A 19,674-nucleotide genomic window follows, 5' to 3' on the forward strand; every position below is an offset into this window, starting at 1 on the left:
GTCTTCACTTGATCGACTCTAACTTTGTCAAATAAGCACCAATCGGGGTCAAACAAAGCTAGCTAGATAGCCAATGAGCTGGGATTTACGGGAGTATCCGGAAACCCTGTATCTGTCGCAAATTGTAGCTGCTGACCTTGTGCGATAGGCATGCCTTTTCCTTTAGGACAAAAATTATAAGGATATTCAGAGTTATGAATTTATGAAAACTGGTTGTTTTGCAAATGTTGAACTTATAATATGGCTACTAATACTGGAGAAGCTAAATCAAAGTCCAAGTATACAGATTTGACGATATTCTTGCAGAAAAATGTAATATGAATGCAAATGTCTCCTTCACGATTTGCCCAAATGTACCTGGGTGACTTCAAACTAAATGTCATGTAGTTTGCACATACTTCAAGTTACTTTGCACATACACATGCCTGACTCCATAACAATAACATAGCAACATTTGACAAGACAAGATGGCGACTGGCAGGTTTGGCATGGTGGCAGCACTTTTACTTTGTTTGTTTTAAATGTTACTGGAAATAATTGCATCTGCTATTTAGATGAAAGAATAGTAAATTCTCAGCAATTTCTCAGTCATGTAAACACTTTTGATGGGATCCAGCACTTCGGATTTGGAAGGAATGTTATATACCAAACTTTCATAGCACCTTGGCACAAACCAAAACGATCATCGAAATCCAGTCTGAAATCGCAAATTAATGGTGGAGATCTTATAATAACTCTATGCCTTCTCTTATCGGGTGATATCCATCAATGCCCTGGACCTCACTTTATCACGAACCCCATCAAACGGCCTATGCACCCATGCTCCTCTTGCGAACGGTGGATAAAGAGTAACAGCAAAGCTTTGGTATGTTTGGAATGCGCCCAGTGGATTCATTTTAAATGCAGCAATTCTAGCTTTGGGCAAGGGGTCAATGAAGCTTACCATTGCTGTCGGTGTGCTGTACCCGCGGGGAGTGTGAGCATTGAAGGTGGAGTGGGACCAGAGGACTTACCGAGGGTGGAGAGTGCACTGGAGGAGGGGGGATCCACAGCGGAGCAGAGGCAACCAGAGGCGAGTGACGGGGGACACGGTGGAGAGGACGATGGAGTAGCACCTGGGGAGGGGTGCTCCATGGCGACAGAGAGGCCACCGGAGGCAGGGCAGTGGGAAGATGGCAGCGCAGTGGGAGGCGAGTTACAAGTGGATCTGGAATTCAATGAGGCCTTTGGGAAGAAGGGCTTACATTTTGTGCACGTAAACGTCCGAAGCCTACTACCGAAGATCGATGAGATACGCCTGTTGGTTTGCAAATCAGAGGTGGGTGTCTTGTGTTTTACTGAGACATGGTTGGAATCATCTGTTTGTTACTCAGAAATTGAGATGGGTAATTACTCAGTTGTCAGGAAGGATCGGAATCGGAACGGTGGGGGGATATGTGCGTTTGTAAGATCTGACATTGCTTTAAACATCAGATCAGATTTAAACGCTGATCTGGAGATTGTCTGGCTGGATATCTGCCTTCCCAAAACCAAGCCGATTTTGTTGGGGGTGTGTTATAGGACGCCCAAGCAGAATGCATTCTATGAAGGTCTTGAAATTGTGTTGCCAAACTGTAATGATTCCCTGTTGAAGGAAATCATTTTGTTAGGGGATTTCAATACTGATGACTGCAAAAAAGAATAGCCCAACCCACAATGTATTTATGCACTTTTATAGATCACTTGCTCTGACCCAAATGATAAAAGATCCCACCAGGATATGTGAAACAGTGCAAAGTACAATTGACTTAATATTGGTGTCTGATAAATCTAAAACATCGCAGAGTGGAGTAATAGTCTATGGAATCAGTGATCATTTTATACAATTTTTCACAAGAAGGATTTTTAAAGATATATTTAGGTGTCACAAAACCGTTAGAATCAGAGGACTCAAAAAATACTGTGTAGAAAAGTTTAAGGAGGAAGTGGGTAAAATTGACTGGTCACCTGTGCTAGATAGTGTAGGGGTAGACAGTGCCTGGGAAGTCTTTAAATGTAGATTCCTTGATGTGGTAAATGTGATGGCTCCCATTAGACGGTCAGGGTAAAGCAGAGATCTAGTCCTTGGTTTAATCATGAGATTCTAGAATCTACCCAAGCAAGGAATAAGGCTCGCATTAAAAAATGTAAGACCTCTCAAGAGCAGCCTGATTTTGTCCTATATAAACATCACAGAAATGAAGCAGAGAGCAGGATGGATGAAGCTAAGAGGGGTTACTTTGCTGAGAAAATAATTGTAAACAAAAATGACCCTAAAAAGCTTTGGAAATAATTTAAGGAACTAGGCTGTAGTAGTACTACCAAAAACAAACTAAACAGTATTGGACTGAACATAAAAGGCGAGATGGCATATGAAAAACCAGAGGTTGCTAATGAATTCAACTCTTTTTTTACTTCTGTTGCCAGTAAGCTGGTTAGCAAACTGCCCACCAGTTCTGGTTTGTATGGAAGCAACCAAGTCAAGTATTATGTAGAGTTAGGGGTTCAGCCAAACTACTTTTCTTTTGCAAAGGTAGCAACAGCCAACATAGTCAGTATGCTGGCAGAGCTTAAATGCTCCAAAGCCACAGGCCTGGAAAATACTCCTGCAAGTTTTCTAATAGATTCTGTTTAGCAAATTGGCCCTTGTATTACGCATATTGTTAATCTCTTGAACAAGGCACCTTTCCCAGGGACATGTAACAAGCTAAAGTATAAGAAGGGGATAAAGTCTGACCCTGGGAATTATAGGCCTGTATCTATCCTCTGTGTAACATCAAAGATCCTGGAGAGAATTGTACATGAGCATATGTTAACAAACAGGGTCTAATGTATGATTTTCAGTCGAGTTTCAGAAAAAACATACTCCACTGATTCATGTCTACTTTCATTGACTGACTTCATCAGGAAAGAGATTGATGAGGGAAATCTGTGTGGAATGGTACTTCTTGACCTACAGAAAACCTTTGATACAGTTAACCACTGTCTCCTAATCTACAAACTGGAGGCACTGGGGTTAAGCAGTATCCCTCTAGGCTGGGTAAAGTCCAATTTATCAGGAAAGGAGCAAGTAGTAGAGGTTAATGGTTCACTGTCTCATGCAAAACCAATAGGTTGTGGTGTTCTGCAGGGGAGCGTGCTTGGGCCTGTTTTTATTGTATATTAACGATATGAAAGATGCTTGTTCTTGCCATCTTTTTCTTTATGCGGATGACTCTACACTCCTGGTGTCTCACAAAAGTAAAACTATGTTGGAGAGCATACTTAGCACAGAGCTTACTAACATTAGCAAACGGCTTGGAGATAATAAGCTATCTCTGCACTTAGGGAAAACTGAAGCAATTATATTTGGATCCAGACCTAAATTGTGTAGGTCGTCTAAAGTCAGAGTGGAGTTAGGGGGTGAGGTGCTGACTACTAAAACCTCTGTTAGCTACTTGGGATGTATCCTTGATGGAAGCTTGGGAGGTGTGAGCATGGCCAATAAGGTGCTAGGGAAGGTTAATGCCAGGACTAAGTTTTTGGTTAGAAAGTCCAAGCTGTTTGATAAGGACTCCATGAAAGTCCTAGCTACTGCCCTCATTCAATGCCATTTTGACTATGCTAGTACTTCCTGGTTTGGGGGCTTGTCTAAACTTATGAAGGGGAAGCTCCAAATAGCCCAGAATACGCTGATCAGGGTAGTATTGAAGGTGAGTCCACGTACTCACATAGGCAGGAGCTGCTTTCAGGAACTAAACTGGCTGCCTGTTGAGGCTTGGGTGTCCCAGATTAGACTAGGTTTGGTTTGCAGGAGTATTTATGGTCCTGTGCCCAGATATCTAAGTGATTACTTTCCTTGTGTTAGGGATGCACACAATCACAGCACCAGATCAGGTGTTGCTGATGTGTGCTTATACAGGTTCAGGGGTAATGCTGGGAAAGGTACTTTCTTGTATACTGGAGCCTCAGAATGAAATGAGTTGCCTCTGCCTATAAAAACAATGTCCTCTCTGGACAGCTTTAAAAATAAAGTAAAAAATGTTTGTCTTCTGTGCCCACATGAATAACCCCTATGATGTAACTGGAATGATGAGATAGATGTTCTTCTTCTATGTTTTTGTTTTATTATTTCACTGCCATACTGTGTTCGATCTTGTCTAGCCATCTTGTCTGAAGAGGACCACAATGGAAATAAGTCCCAGACTTTATTGTGTGTTATCCTCTGATTTTATTAATGTGCATGTATGGCTTTTAAGTTTTATGTGTGCTTGTTTCTTTAAATGGTCGAATTAATAAACTAAACTAAACATTGCTGCTATCTTGTGGACACCATCGGAATTACAATCAGAGTGATGGCTTGAAGTGGGACCTTTCTGTTGCATTTCAAAGATGGTAGAAAAAAAGTGTATTTGTATTTTCTTCTACCACATCTATTGTGTTATTCTCCTACATTCAATTCACATTTCCACAAACTTCAAAGTGTTACCTTTCAAATGGTACCAAGAATAAACATATCCTTGCTTCAGGGCCTGAGCTACAGGCAGTTAGATTTGGGTATGTCATATTTGCCAAAATTGAAAATAGGGGGCTATTCCTAAGAAAACAGAACATCAGTGATAGCAGATAGTCAAGCCAAAACCAACAGTTTCCATTCAGAAGACTGAAAAGATATAGCCACTGGCCTCTTATGTTAATAACCATTTCTCTATTAAACTTTTTCAAACATGGTTTGTAGGCTTCTGTTTTTAGCATAATATTGTGGAGGAAGACACAGGGGAGCAATGTCAGTATTAAATGAGCAGTATGGGATTGGAACATAGAGGTCTACAGTACATAAAATGTTAGGAGGTCCTTGAACAAGAATACACATAGAATGTATCAGTTAGCTGAGTAGTATTGATAAATCTGGATACAAAGAATATAATGGTTGAACTTAGACAGTAAATGGGTGCTCACTACTTGTGTTCACTACTTCCCAGAAGTGTTCACTACTTTCCACAAGCATTGAATAAGATGAGACACCCTGGTCATGGAACAATTGGAAATGACTGGAGGAAAACAATGTCTCTGTCTGAATTTAAGTCTTTGATTGTGGACACGTAATTGCTTTCAAATTTTGCTAATGTATTTTTACCTGAGTGTATTTGACAATTGAGTGATGTTGACAATTGTCATTGCGGTGTCAGTGGCAGGGCAGAAATTGTACCAGGATATATCATGGACTAGGACAGATGTAGAGGCTGTCTCCTGCAGCTACAAAGACAATGATCAGTGTACAACGTATGTTCATTGGTACCAGACAAAGGAGGGAGAACCTTTTATCTTAATTCTTGAGCTGTGAATGAATCAAGCTGTGAATTAATGAAAACTATAGTGTTTTGCATCACAGGATGTGACATAATCAGAGGATCTGTTTGAGACGACACACCCCAGCTGTTTTTTCACATCTCATCTTCATAATCGACTATATGATCCAAACCATACTTCTGTAAAGATTTGTGCAATCAATTAGATTTTCAGTGATTCATTTCTATTTCATATTGGTCAATGTTCTATAGAACACGTCGCTTTTGATTTTCCCAATTCTTAAGCACATATTCACTGAACATGGACTGTGGTATATTATTAATCTCCCTTTTTCTGGGTAAGTAACTCATCCAACCTGCATCCAACTGGTATCTAATATTTGAATGGAATAATTCTACTGTGAGTTATTTGGTGATCCACTTGTGTTTTACAGTGGCTGCTTCAGGACAACAGCTGCAACAGGACCAGATTTTAAAGACTAGGAAAGAGAAACAGAGTGTCTCCTTCAGCTGCAAAGTTACTGGTTGGTGTTTGGGTAACCTGGTCCACTGGTACCAGAAGGGAGAGGGTGAACCCTTCTCTCGGATTTTATACAATGATTTAAATGCCAATTCTTTCACCCGTGATAACGCTCATCCTCAGACAGCAGATTTCTCTGCCGTGGGTAAGTCTGACTCCAGTGAGCTGAAGATCCAGTCAGTTAAAGTGTCCCATTCTGCCACTTACTACTGTGCCTGCTGGGACTCCTCAACCCACAGTGAGAACTGATCCACATAGCCTGTACAAAAACTCTGATGTTTTAATGAAACTTTTAATTCATGAAAAGGTTTCTGCACCACAGGAAGTGACATAATCAGAGGTTAGATTGGGTAGATTGTCTTCTTCTTCAAGTCCAAAGCGAAATGCTATTCTAAAAGGAATGATAAATACATAGTTGAGATGTCTTGCCAATGAGCAAACCGTGTCAAAGTTGCTTCTTCCTGATGTGTCCTGTATTCGGACGTCGTGTGCAGAGCTAGGGCAGAGGTTTGTGTGCAATTTGGGTATGTTGTGAATATAGAATGGCTAAAGGGTGTTCTTATTCATGGTGGAAGCATAGTTGAAACGCCCAGTGATAGGGTGGTCCTGGCTGACGATACCCATGGATTTAAGATATTGAATGTATTTCAGGTACTTAACACAGATACTAAGCAGAATCTACCCCTCATCCAAAACAGATTCGCTTTGTGATCAAGTTTGTATGGTTTTTGGGTCAAAGAAAATACACTGCTCAAAAAAATAAAGGGAACACTTAAACAACACAATGTAACTCCAAGTCAATCACACTTCTGTGAAATCAAACTGTCCACTTAGGAAGCAACACTGATTGACAATAAATTTCACATGCTGTTGTGCAAATGGAATAGACAACAGGTGGAAATTATAGGCAATTAGCAAGACACCCCCAATAAAGGAGTGGTTCTGCAGGTGGGGACCACAGACCACTTCTCAGTTCCTATGCTTCCTGGCTGATGTTTTGGTCACTTTTCAATGCTGGCGGTGCTTTCACTCTAGTGGTAGCATGAGACGGAGTCTACAACCCACACAAGTGGCTCAGGTAGTGCAGCTCATCCAGGATGGCACATCAATGCGAGCTGTGGCAAGAAGGTTTGCTGTGTCTGTCAGCGTAGTGTCCAGAGCATGGAGGCGCTACCAGGAGACAGGCCAGTACATCAGGAGACGTGGAGGAGGCTGTAGGAGGGCAACAACCCAGCAGCAGGACCGCTACCTCCGCCCTTGTGCAAGAAGGAGCAGGAGAAGCACTGCCAGAGCCCTGAAAAATGACCTCCAGCAGGCCACAAATGTGCATGTGTCTGCTCAAATGGTCAGAAACAGACTCCATGAGGGTGGTATGAGGGCCCGACGTCCACAGGTGGGGGTTGTGCTTACAGCCCAACACCGTGCAGGACGTTTGGCATTTGCCAGAGAACACCAAGATTGGAAAATTCGCCACTGGCGCCCTGTGCTCTTCACAGATGAAAGCAGGTTCACACTGAGCACATGTGACAGACGTGACAGAGTCTGGAGACGCCGTGGAGAACGTTCTGCTGCCTGCAACATCCTCCAGCATGACCGGTTTGGCGGTGGGTCAGTCATGGTGTGGGGTGGCATTTCTTTGGGGGGCAGCACAGCCCTCCATGTGCTCGCCAGAGGTAGCCTGACTGCCATTAGGTACCGAGATGAGATCCTCAGACCCCTTGTGAGACCATATGCTGGTGCGGTTGGCCCTGGGTTCCTCCTAATGCAAGACAATGCTAGACCTCATGTGGCTGGAGTGTGTCAGCAGTTCCTGCAAGAGGAAGGCATTGATGCTATGGACTGGCCCGCTCGTGCCCCAGACCTGAATCCAATTGCGCACATCTGGGACATCATGTCTCGCTCCATCCACCAACGCCACGTTGCACCACAGATTGTCCAGGAGTTGGAATTGGATTTCCATTGATTATTTTTGTGTGATTTTGTTGTCAGCACATTCAACTATGTAAAGAAAAAAGGAGTTAATAAGATCATTCAGATCTAGGATGTGTTATTTTAGCGTTCCCTTTATTTTTTTGAGCAGTGTATTTTATACTTATATATTCTCATCCCATTCCTTTACTAGATTGTGTGTATTAGGTTTTATTGTGGGATTTGTTAGATATTACCTGCTAGATACTGCTGCACTGTCGGATCTAAAAGCATAAGCATTTCGCTACACTCACAATAACATCTGCTAACCATGTGTATGTGACCAATAACACTTTATTTTATTCGTTAGGGCGGTGTAACGCCCTCGCCATAGAGAGGTTTTTTTTGTTCTTAATTTTGGTTAGGCCAGGGTGTTACATTGGGTGGGCGTTCTATGTTCGTTTTCTAGGTTTTTTGTATTTCTTTGTTTTGGGCCGTGTGTGGCTCCCAATCAGGCACAGCTGAAGTTCGTTGTTGCTGATTGGGAGTCACACATAAGGAGCATGTTTTTCCTTTGGGTTTTGTGGGTAATTGTTTCTGTTTAGTGTTTTGCACCTGACAGGACTGTTTGGCTGTTGGTTTTCTTGTTTTGTATAGTGTTCTTTCTGTCATTAACCTCTTGACGGTCGCCTAGGATAGGGGGCGCTACAGCGATTTTTGAAAAAAATTCGTGCCCATTTTAAACAGCCTCCTACTCAAACTCAGAAGCTAGGATATGCATATAATTAATACTTGTGGATAGTAAACACCCTAAAGTTTCTAAAACTTTTTGAATGGTTTCTGTGAGTATAACAGAACTCATATGGCAGTCAAAACCCCGAGACCGATCGTAACAGGATGTGGAATTCTGAATTGTTGACTCAACTTCAGCACCTTGCCTATAAATCACACCGTGAGCAATGGTTCATTGAGCACTTCCTGTTGCTTCCACTAGATGTCCCCAGTCTTTACAAAGTGATTTGAGCCTTCTACTGTGAAAACTGAATGAATGAGACGCAGTGGAACGTGGTCACACGGAGAGGGCCATCACCATTATGACGCCCCTGGCTACCCTCCCCTTTCGAAACTTTTTGAAACACAATGCAATCGTCCCCCTTGAATCTTATTGGAGCTCTGGTTGAAAAAGGCCCTAAAGATTTATGTTATCCTGTCTGGGCTAGGCGGGACGAATTCGTCCCACCTACGTAACAGCCACTGGCAGCCTGTGGCGCGATTTTCAAAACCTTAAAAATCCTATTACTTCAATTTCTCAAACATATGACTATTTTACAGCTATTTAAAGACAAGACTCTCGTTAATCTAACCACACTGTCCGATTTCAAAAAGGCTTTACAACGAAAGCAAAACATTAGATTATGTCAGCAGAGTACCAAGCCAGAAATAATCAGACACCCATTTTTCAAGCCAGCATATAATGTCACCAAAACCCAGAAGACAGCTAAATGCAGCACTCACCTTTGATGATCTTCATCAGATGACAACCCTAGGACATTATGTTATACAATACATGCATGTTTTGTTCAATCAAGTTCATATTTATATCAAAAACCAGCTTTTTACATTAGCATGTGACGTTCAGAACTAGCATACCCCCCGCAAACTTCCGGGGAATTCGCTAACATTTTACTAAATTACTCACGATAAACGTTCACAAAAAGCATAACAATTATTTTAAGAATTATAGATACAGACCTCCTCTATGCACTCGATATGTCCGATTTTAAAATAGCTTTTTGGTGAAAGCACATTTTGCAATATTCTAAGTACATAGCCCAGGCATCACGGGCTCGCTATTTAGACACCCGGCAAGTTTAGCACTCACCATAATCATATTTACTATTATAAAAGTTTGATTACCTTTTGTTGTCTTCGTCAGAATGCACACCCAGGACTGCTACTTCAATAACAAATGTTGGTTTGGTCCAAAATAATCCATCGTTATATCCGAATAGCGGCGTTTTGTTCGTGCGTTCCAGACACTATCCGAAATAGTAAAGAAGTGTCGCGCGCATGGCGCAATTCGTGACAATAAAATTCTAAGTATTCCATTACCGTACTTCGAAGCATGTCAACCGCTGTTTAAAATCAATTTTTTTTACGCCATTTTTCTCGTAGAAAAGCGATAATATTCCGACAGGGAATCTCCTTTTCGGCAAACAGAGGAAAAAATCCCAAAGGCGGGGGCGGTCGGGTCACGCGCCTAAGCCCAGTGTCCCTTGATCGGCCACTTGAGAAAGGCGATAATGTGTTTCAGCCTGGGGCTGGAATGACGACATTCTGTTTTTTCCCGGGCTCTGAGCGCCTATGGACGACGTGGGAAGTGTCACGTTAGAGCAGAGATCCTTAGTAAATGATAGAGATGGAAAAGAAGTTCAAGAAATGGTCAGACAGGCCACTTCCTGTAAAGGAATCTCTCAGGTTTTGACCTGCCATTTGAGTTCTGTTATACTCACAGACACCATTCAAACAGTTTTAGAAAATTTAGGGTGTTTTCTATCCATATGTAATAAGTATATGCATATTCTAGTTACTGGGTAGGAGTGGTAACCAGATTAAATCGGGTATGTTTTTTATCCAGCCGTGTCAATACTGCCCCCTAGCCCTAACAGGTTAAACAACGTTTGACATGTTTGAACGAACCTAAATTTAAAAAAAATGCATTTTGTTGAGAGAGAAGTCCCGCAGCTGACGGAAGTTTTGGAGCAGCCTTCAGAACGCGCTAACAAGAACAAGCTATTGGGACGTAAAGGATTAACTTTTTCGAACGAAAATACATTTGTTGTGGACCTGGGATTCCTGGAAGTGCTTTCTGATAAAGATAATCAAAGGTAAGGGATTATTGACAATAGTATACAAGAGTAGATTTGATATGCGATTGTTCCAAGATGGCGCTGACCTGTAACGGTAGCCTATTTTTCTGAGTATCGCATCCCCTTTTATCGCAAAGTGTGATTACCCAGTAAAGTTATTTTTAAATCTGGCATTACAGGTGCTTTCAAGAGATATTCATCTATAAATCTTAGAATGACAATATTACATTTAAAAAATGTTTTCGAATAGTAATTTAGTCAATTGTAGCGCTGTTTCACCGGATGCATTTGAGGGAAAACAGTTAGTCAACGTCACGCGCCGATGTAAAATTTTGTTTTTATATATAAATATGAACTTTATCGAACAAAAGAATGCATGTATTGTGTAACATGATGTCCTAGGTGTGTCATCTGATGAAGATTGTCAAAGGTTATTGCTGCATTTAGCTGTTTTTTGGTTATTTGTGATGCATGTGGTTGGTCGGAAAATGGCTATGTGGCTACTTTTACGATATACTCCTCTAACATAATCTAATGTTTTGCTTTTGCTGTAAAGCCTTTTTGAAATCGGACAACGTGGTTCGATTCAGGAGTGGTGTATCTATAAAATGATATAACATAGTCCTATATTTGAAAAAAATATATATATTAAATTTTGTTATGCTAATGGCGATAGGATTTTTCGCTGGATTTCGAGCCCGACCAGGGGTTAAAATTCAAGATAAACACTAACTCCGCTGCACCTTGGTCAACTCTCTCTCCCCACAGCCGTTACAGGCGGCAAGCCGGCAAGCCAATTCCATGATTGTATGTTAGGTTCAGCGAAGAGTCATCATTAAGCGGTAGCACATTGGGCAGACATAAGATGGGTTCGCCTTAGCAATCTCACTAGAATAAAGACCTCCTCCATTCCTGTCATTATTGAAAGAGATTGTGATACCTCACATCTCAAAATAGGGCTACTTAATGTTAGATCCCTCACTTCCAAGGCAGTTATAGTCAATGAACTAATCACTGATCATAATCTTGATGTGATTGGCCTGACTGAAACATGGCTTAAGCCTGATGAATTTACTGTGTTAAATGAGGCCTCACCCACTGGTTACACTAGTGACCATATCCCCCGTGCATCCCGCAAAGGCGGAGGTGTTACTAACATTTACAATAGCAAATTTCAATTTACAAAAAAAAAAAGACAGAGGTTTTCGTCTTTTGAGCTTCTAGTCATGAAATCTATGCAGCCTACTCAATCACTTTTTATAGCTACTGTTTACAGGCCTCCTGGGCCATATGCAGCGTTCCTCACTGAGTTCCCTGAATTCCTATCGGACCTTGTAGTCATCGCAGATAATATTCAAATTTTTGGTGACTTTAATATTCACATGGAAAAGTCCACAGACCCACTCCAAAAGGCTTTCGGAGCCATCATCGACTCAGTGGGTTTTGTCCAACATGTCTCTGGACCTACTCACTGCCACAGTCATACTCTGGATCTAGTTCTGTCCCATGGAATAAATGTTGTGGATCTTAATATTTTTCCTCATAATCCTGGACTATCGGACCACCATTTTATTATGTTTGCAATCGCAACAAATAATCTGCTCAGACCCCAACCAAGTCGTGCTATAAATTCTCGGACAATCCAAAGATTCCTTGATGCCCTTCCAGACTCCCTCTGCCTGCCCAAGGACGTCAGAGGACAAAAATCAGTTAACCACCTAACTGAGGAACTCAATTTAACCTTGCGCAATACCCTAGATGCAGTTGCACCCCTAAAAACTAAAAACATTTGTCATAAGAAACTAGCTCCCTGGTATACAGAAAATATACAAGCTCTGAAGCAAGCTTCCAGAAAATTGGAACGGAAATGGCGCCACACCAAACTGGAAGTCTTCCGACTAGCTTAGAAAGACAGTACCGTGCAGTATTGAAGAGCCCTCACTGCTGCTCGATCATCCTACTTTTCCAACTTAATTGAGGAAAATAAGAACAATCCTAAATTTATTTTTGATACTGTCGCAAAGCTAACTAAAAAGCAGCATTCCCCAAGAGAGGATGGCTTTCACTTCAGCAGTAATGAATTCATGAACTTCTTTGAGGAAAAGATCATGATCATTAGAAAGCAAATTACGGACTCCTCTTTAAATCTGCTTATTCCTCCAAAGCTCCGTTGTCCTGAGTCTGTACAACTCTGCCAGGACCTAGGATCAAGGGAGACACTAAAGTGTTATAGTACTATATCTCTTGACACAATTATGAAAATAATCATGGCCTCTAAACCTTCAAGCTGCATACTGGACCCTATCCCAACTAAACTACTGAAAGAGCTGCTTCCTGTGCTTGGCCCTCCTATGTTGAACATAATAAATGGCTCTCTATCCACCGGATGTGTACCAAACTCACTAAAAGTGGCAGTAACAAAGCCTCTCTTGAAAAAGCCAAATCTTGACCCAGAAATTATTAAAAAACTATCGGCCTATATCGAATCTTCCATTCCTCTCAACAATTTTAGAAAAAGCTGTTGCTCAGCAACTCACTGCCTTCCTGAAGACAAACAATGTATACGAAAAGCTTCAGTCTGGTTTTAGACCCCATCATAGCACTGAGACTGCACTTGTGAAGGTGGTAAATTACCTTTTAATGACGTCAGACCGAGGCTCTGCATCTGTCCTCCTGCTCCTAGATCTTAGTGCTGCTTTTGATACCATCGATCACCACATTCTTTTGGAGAGATTGGAAACCCAAATTGGTCTACATGGACAAGTTCTGGCCTGGTTTAGATCTAAATCTGCCGGAAAGATATCAGTTTGTCTCTGTGAATGGTTTGTCCTCTGACAAATCAGCTGTAAATTTCGGTGTTCCTCAAGGTTCCGTTTTAGGACCACTATTGTTTTCACTATGTATTTTACCTTTTGGGGATGTGATTCGAAAACATAATGTTAAATTTCACTGCTATGTGGATGACACACAGCTGTACATTTCAATGAAACATGGTGAAGCCCCAAAATTGCCCTCGCTAGAAGCCTGTGTTTCAAACATAAGGAAGTGGATCGCTGCAAACTTTCTACTTTTAAACTCGGACAAAACAGAGATGCTTTTTCTAGGTCCCAAGAAACAAAGAGATCTTCTGTTGAATCTGACAATTAATCTGGATGGTTGTACAGTCGTCTCAAAACTGTGAAGGACCTCGGCGTTACTCTGGACCCTGATCTCTCTTTTGAAGAACATATCAAGACTGTTTCAAGGACAGCTTTTTTCCATCTACGTAACATTGCGAAAATCACAAACTTTGTGTCCAAAAACGATGCAGAAAAATTAATCCATGCTTTTGTTACTTCTAGGTTGGACTACTGCAATGCTCTACTTTCCGGCTACCCGGATAAAGCACTAAATAAACTTCAGTTAGTGCTAAATACGGCTGCTCGAATCCTGACTAGAACCAAAAAATGTCGTCATATTACTCCAGTGCTTGCCTCCCTACACTGGCTTCCTGTTAAGGCAAGGGCTGATTTCAAGGTTTTACTGCTAATCTACAAAGCATTACATGGGCTTGCTCCTACCTATCTTTCCGATTTGGTCCTGCCGTACATACCTACACGTACGCTACGGTCACAAGACGTGGGCCTCCTAATTGTCCCTAGAATTTCTAAGCAAACAGCTGGAGACAGGGCTTTCTCCTATAGAGCTCAATTTTTATGGAATGGTCTGCCTACCCATGTGAGAGACGCAGACTCAGTCTCAACCTTTAAGTCTTTACTGAAGACTCATCTCTTCAGTAGGTCCTACGATTAAGTGTAGTCTGGCCCAGGGGTGTGAAGGTGAACGGAAAGGCTGGAGCAACGAACCACCCTTGCTGTCTCTGCCTGGCCGGTTCCCCTTTCTCCACTGGGATTCTCTGCCTCTAACCCTATTACAGGGGCTGAGTCACTGGCTTACTGGTGTTCTTCCATGGCGTCCCTGGGAGGGGTGCGTCACTTGAGTGGGTTGAGTCACTGACGTGGTCTTCCTGTCTGGGTTGGCGCCCCGCCCTTGGGTTGTGCCGTGGGGGAGATCTTTGTGGGCTATACTCGGCCTTGTCTCAGGATGGTAGGTTGGTGGTTGGAGATATCCCTCCAGTGGTGTGGGGGCTGTGCTTTGGCAAAGTGGGTGGGGTTATATCCTGCCTGTTTGGCCCTGTCCGGGGGTTTCATCGGATGGGGCCACAGTGTCTCCTGACCCCTCCTGTCTCAGCCTCCAGTATTTATGCTGCAGTAGTTTATGTGTCGGGGGGCTAGGGTCAGTCTGTTACATCTGGAGTATTTCTCTTGTCTTATCCGGTGTCCTGTGTGAATTTAAATATGCTCTCTCTAATTCTCTCTTTCTTTCTTTCTCTCTCTCGGAGGACCTGAGCCCTAGGACCATGCCTCAGGACTACCTGGCATGATGACTCCTTGCTGTCCCCAGTCCACCCGGCCGTGCTGCTGCTCCAGTTTCAACTGTTCTGCCTGCGGCTATGGAACCCTGACCTGTTCACTGGACATGCTATCTGTCCCAGACCTGCTGTCCCAGACCTGCTGGAACCCTGACCTGTTCACCGGACGTGCTACCTGTCCCAGACCTGCTGTCCCAGACCTGCTGGAACCCTGACCTGTTCACCGGACGTGCTACCTGTCCCAGACCTGCTGTTTTCAACTCTCTAGAGACAGCGGAGCGGTAGAGATACTCTCAAAGATCGGCTATGAAAAAGCCAACTGACACTTACTCTTGAGTTGCTGACTTGTTGCACCCTTGACAACTACTATGATTATTATTATTTGACCATGCTGGTCATTTATGAACATTCGAACATCTTGGCCATGTGCTGTTATAATCTCCACCCGGCACAGCCAGAAGAGGACTGGCCACCCCTCATAGTCTGGTTCCTTTCTAGGTTTCTTCGTAGGTTTTGGCCTTTCTAGGGAGTTTTTCCGAGCCACCGTGCTTCTACACCTGTATTGCTTGCTGTTTGGGGTTTTAGGCTGGGTTTCTGTACAGCACTTTGAGATATCAGCTGATGTAAGAAGGGCTATATAAATACATTTGATTTGAAATAAATTGTATTTGTTTAGACAAAATGCCTGATAATGATGAAGCCACAGATTGCCAAAAGGAGAAGACCTCTGGGCACTCCCAGTCCATATGAATGAATGTGCCAGGAGTATCTTGGGGAAGAGCATACAGACAGGGGTTCAGTTTATGTTCATCTGAATAAGTTTTGGAGTCGATTAACTCATATGGGCAAAAGTATTGTGGCTGATTTGGGTTTCTTGATGAGAATATAATATTGGACCAGTACTCCAGTTAATATCTGCTGCTGGTATATCTTGTTCCATATTGAATAGATTGATAATTGGTGAATTCCGACCCGTTGACTTTTTCCATATTTTGTTACATTACAGCCTTATTCTAAAATTGATTAAACTTTTCATACTTGAGTTCCAAATATCTCTAACGGTTGCCCCAGCATGAGTTGTTTTTTATGCACATGATGTCAGAATGCGCTCACTGTTCCAACATGTGATTGTTATGCAATAGGACAGTTAACACACGCTGCCTGATAATTATATATAGGCTATGTTTCAACTTGTCAATTTCTAATTATTTTCTAATAAGTTGTATGTTCTAACAACAGTTTGAATTGAGGTGTGTTCCATGTCCTCATTAATTGACATACTGTAGAAGATGCCCATTTCAGTGTTGCGGACAATTTATGTTTGAAGCTTTACTGAGCCGGACAAAACATCCCTCTTTGAGGAGAGCACTTCTCCCTTATTTTCGCACATCAAGTATGCATACATTTGCACAGTTTTCCACGAACTGGCACATTTTCTGGCTGGCGCTCGCATTATTGCATTGTTGTTTTCTTTACAAATAATAACTTTGGACATGTGTGTGTTTGTATATCGTGTTGTCGTTTCTACTGTAGCATACTGTATGTATGTATGTATGTATGTATGGAGTATAATGTATTTACAGTTTTGTTCACATGTTTTCAAGTACTAGTCACAAATAATGCATTCCGATCATTTAATAGCTTTTAATGGACACCTATGATGTGTGTAAAATAGTTTTGGGGTATTTTGTTGTACTGATTATAATGAGCTAATGCGAAGCTATTTGCCAGCTATGTGTGGCGCCATGTTTGTGACAAGTAGACAACACACCCCCTTAAACATACATAATACAAACAGACCAAACTCATCTTGTCTCCTCTTGTTATCTTTGGTTGACACGAAAAAACAAACATGGCGGCATACACAAACTACCCATCGTCGGATTACTTTTGATTTCTAGAAAAAAAATTACAAAATTATTCCGATCAATGTTGAGCTCAACCGTGATGTGATGAATTATAAATAGTCATTTCTATTAGCTAATTCATGTTGTGGTTTCTGTCAGCCGAGAGTTCTCTAAATATTACATCAATCTTTCCTCAGTTAGCGCTAGCTCTAATGTAGCCTACATTTGTAAGGACTGTGTTTGTGAAAAATGTTTCTGTGAAAGTCAACAACGTGGCTAGCTCAAATGCTGACTGTTGCATCAATCGAAACGGGATGTTCTAAATAAGCATTCTAATCAAACCAATTTGATCGTACACTGCACCGACCACTGTAGAATGATCACACCCGTTTGTGGGTACGTGTGAGAAGGTTAAATCGTTTTTTTGCCTCAATCTAAACACAATACCCCATAATGACAAAATAAGACTGGTTTTTGGAAATGTTTGCAAATTTATAAAAAAACTTCTGAAATATCACATATAACTATTCAGACCCTTAACGCAGTACTTTCTTGAAGCACATTTGGCTGCGATTACAGCCTCGAGTCTTTTTAGGTATGACGCTACAAGCTTGCCACACCTGTATTTGGGGAGTTTCTTCCCTTCTTCTCTGTAGATCCTCTCAAGCTCTGTCCTGTTGGAAGGTGAACCTTTGCCCCAGTCTGAGGATCTGAGCACTCTGGAGCAGGTTTTCATCAAGGATCTCTCTGTACTTCGCTCCGTTTATCGTTCCCTCGATCCCCACAGCATGATGCTGCCAACAACATGCATCACCGTAGGGATGGTGCCAGTTTTTTCCTCCAGACGTGTAGCTTCGCATTCAGGCCAAAGAGTTCAATCTTGGTTTCATCAGGCCAGCGAATCTTGTTTCTCATTGCCTGAGAGTCCTTTATGTGCCTTTTTGGTAAATTCCAAGCAGGCTGTCATGTGTATTTAACTGAGCAGTGGCTTCCATCTGGCCACTCTACCATAAAGGCCTGATGGTGGAGTGCTGTAGAGATAGTTGTCCTTCTGGAAGGTTCTCCCATCTCCACAGAGGAACTCTGAAGTTCTGTTGTAGTGACCATTGGGTTCTTGGTCACCTTCCTGACCAAGGCCCTTCTCCCCTGATTGCTCAGTTTGGCCAGGCAGACAGATCTAGGAAGTCTTGTAGTCTTGGTGGTTCCAATGATGCATACATTTTTTGGTACCGTTCCTCAGATCTGTGCCTTGACACAATCATGTATGTCTCTGAGCTCTACGGACAATTCTTTCGATCTCATGGCTTGATTTTTGGTCTGACATGCACTGTCAACTGTGGGACCTTTTATAGACATGTGTGTGCCTTTCCAAATCATGTCCAATCAATTGAATTTACCACAGGTAGACTCAAATTAAGTTGTAGAAAGATCTCAAGAATGATCAATGGAAACAGGATGCATCTGAACTCAATTTTGAGTCTCATAGCAAAGGGTCTGAATACTTATGAAAGTATGTTATTTCTGTTTTAAAAAAAATCTATATATTTGCACCAAAAAATGATGAGCCGTCCTCCCACCAGCAGCCTCCACTGTTCTAGATACAGAAACATGACTCCTTTGCCTGCTTCTGTCATTGTAGCAGAACCGTGTCTGTGAACTGTATCCCTCCCAAGGGATTAGACATTATGCTGGATTTCAAGCAGATGACTCATGAGGAGATGAATGGTAGTTTGATTATGAGAACACTCTTCCCACGGCTTTGCTATTCTCTGAACTTACTGTATGTTTCTTTGGAATGGCACTTTCATCATGACCACCTCTCCCATCGTCTGCTGATTACAGATTGTTACACCATATAATGTGATTCAACCAAAGATTTTTGGTTACAGGATAGGTACTGTTTGGTGTAGCTCAGAGAGTTTTAGACCAACCTTAGAGATGCCATCCTCGTCCTCGATTCCAGAAAACAGGAGTCTCATCAAATTTACGTGTCCAGTTTCAGGAGGTCAGTTTGAATTTAGAAAATGCTCCTTTAATAAAATAAATACTTTTTTGCTTCATAAAGTAATCCAACAATATGTGCGCTGCCATCGCATCTATTTCAAGTCTTCTCAATCATTGATCGAGACAGGTCTCTGTCATCATGACATGCAGCACTTTGGGGTGGACAAACACCTGTCTCAATCAATGAGAGAAGACCTGAAATAGACATGTCGGCAACAATATTTAGGTGAATCACATTATCTGGTGTAACAATCTGTAGCTACAGTTCTGCACTTGTGTGTGTCTACACCTGAGACACACTCGTAGACACTTAACTGTACTACACATACTATTACTCTGTATGTTACTTTCACCATACGCTTCTCCCTATGTCACGAATGCCATGGTTGCCCTTAGTTTGAAGATGTAATCCAGAGACTGGTGTTTTATACAACAGCCTTCCTTGTTCTCTTTTCGACTCCCTCTACATTTGCAATCAAACGGCAGAATTTTCTCCATTTACTTATCAGTCTCTGCTTCCACCGGGCATTCCACTGATTTCAAAACTTGGTCAACTTCTTCCGTAACAACACTGTTGATCGCCGTTTCTTCCCCATCGCTGTCATTAGAAGACTCTAAAATGTCTGGTTCAATGAAAATGTCTTTATCTAAATCAGGGATTTCCTCATCGTCTGATTCATTTTCAGAGTCAGATTCAGCATGGCACGATTGTCCTCCAGAAAGTAGCCCATCACAACTTTTTCCTGCTGATCTTTGTCGATAGCGCCTACTAAATTCAGGGCAGTAATGTTGTTGAGAGCAGTAGCAA

General features: G+C 42.0%; 1 protein-coding gene across 1 annotated transcript in view; it reads left to right on the top strand.

Moving 5' to 3' along the window:
* The first annotated feature begins 811 nt into the window (after nt 1-811).
* Nucleotides 812-19,674, top strand: part of LOC106580235 (uncharacterized) — a 34,274-nt gene continuing 15,411 nt past the window's right edge. The window contains exons 1-2 of the mRNA XM_045704213.2: nt 812-1,385; nt 5,741-6,064. Coding sequence (XP_045560169.2) covers nt 812-1,385; nt 5,741-6,064 — 898 coding nt within the window. The remainder of the gene's footprint in view (nt 1,386-5,740; nt 6,065-19,674) is intronic.

The sequence above is a fragment of the Salmo salar genome, chromosome 20 (genome assembly GCF_965601325.2).
Source record: "Salmo salar chromosome 20, fSalSal1, whole genome shotgun sequence".
NCBI lineage: Eukaryota > Metazoa > Chordata > Actinopteri > Salmoniformes > Salmonidae > Salmo > Salmo salar.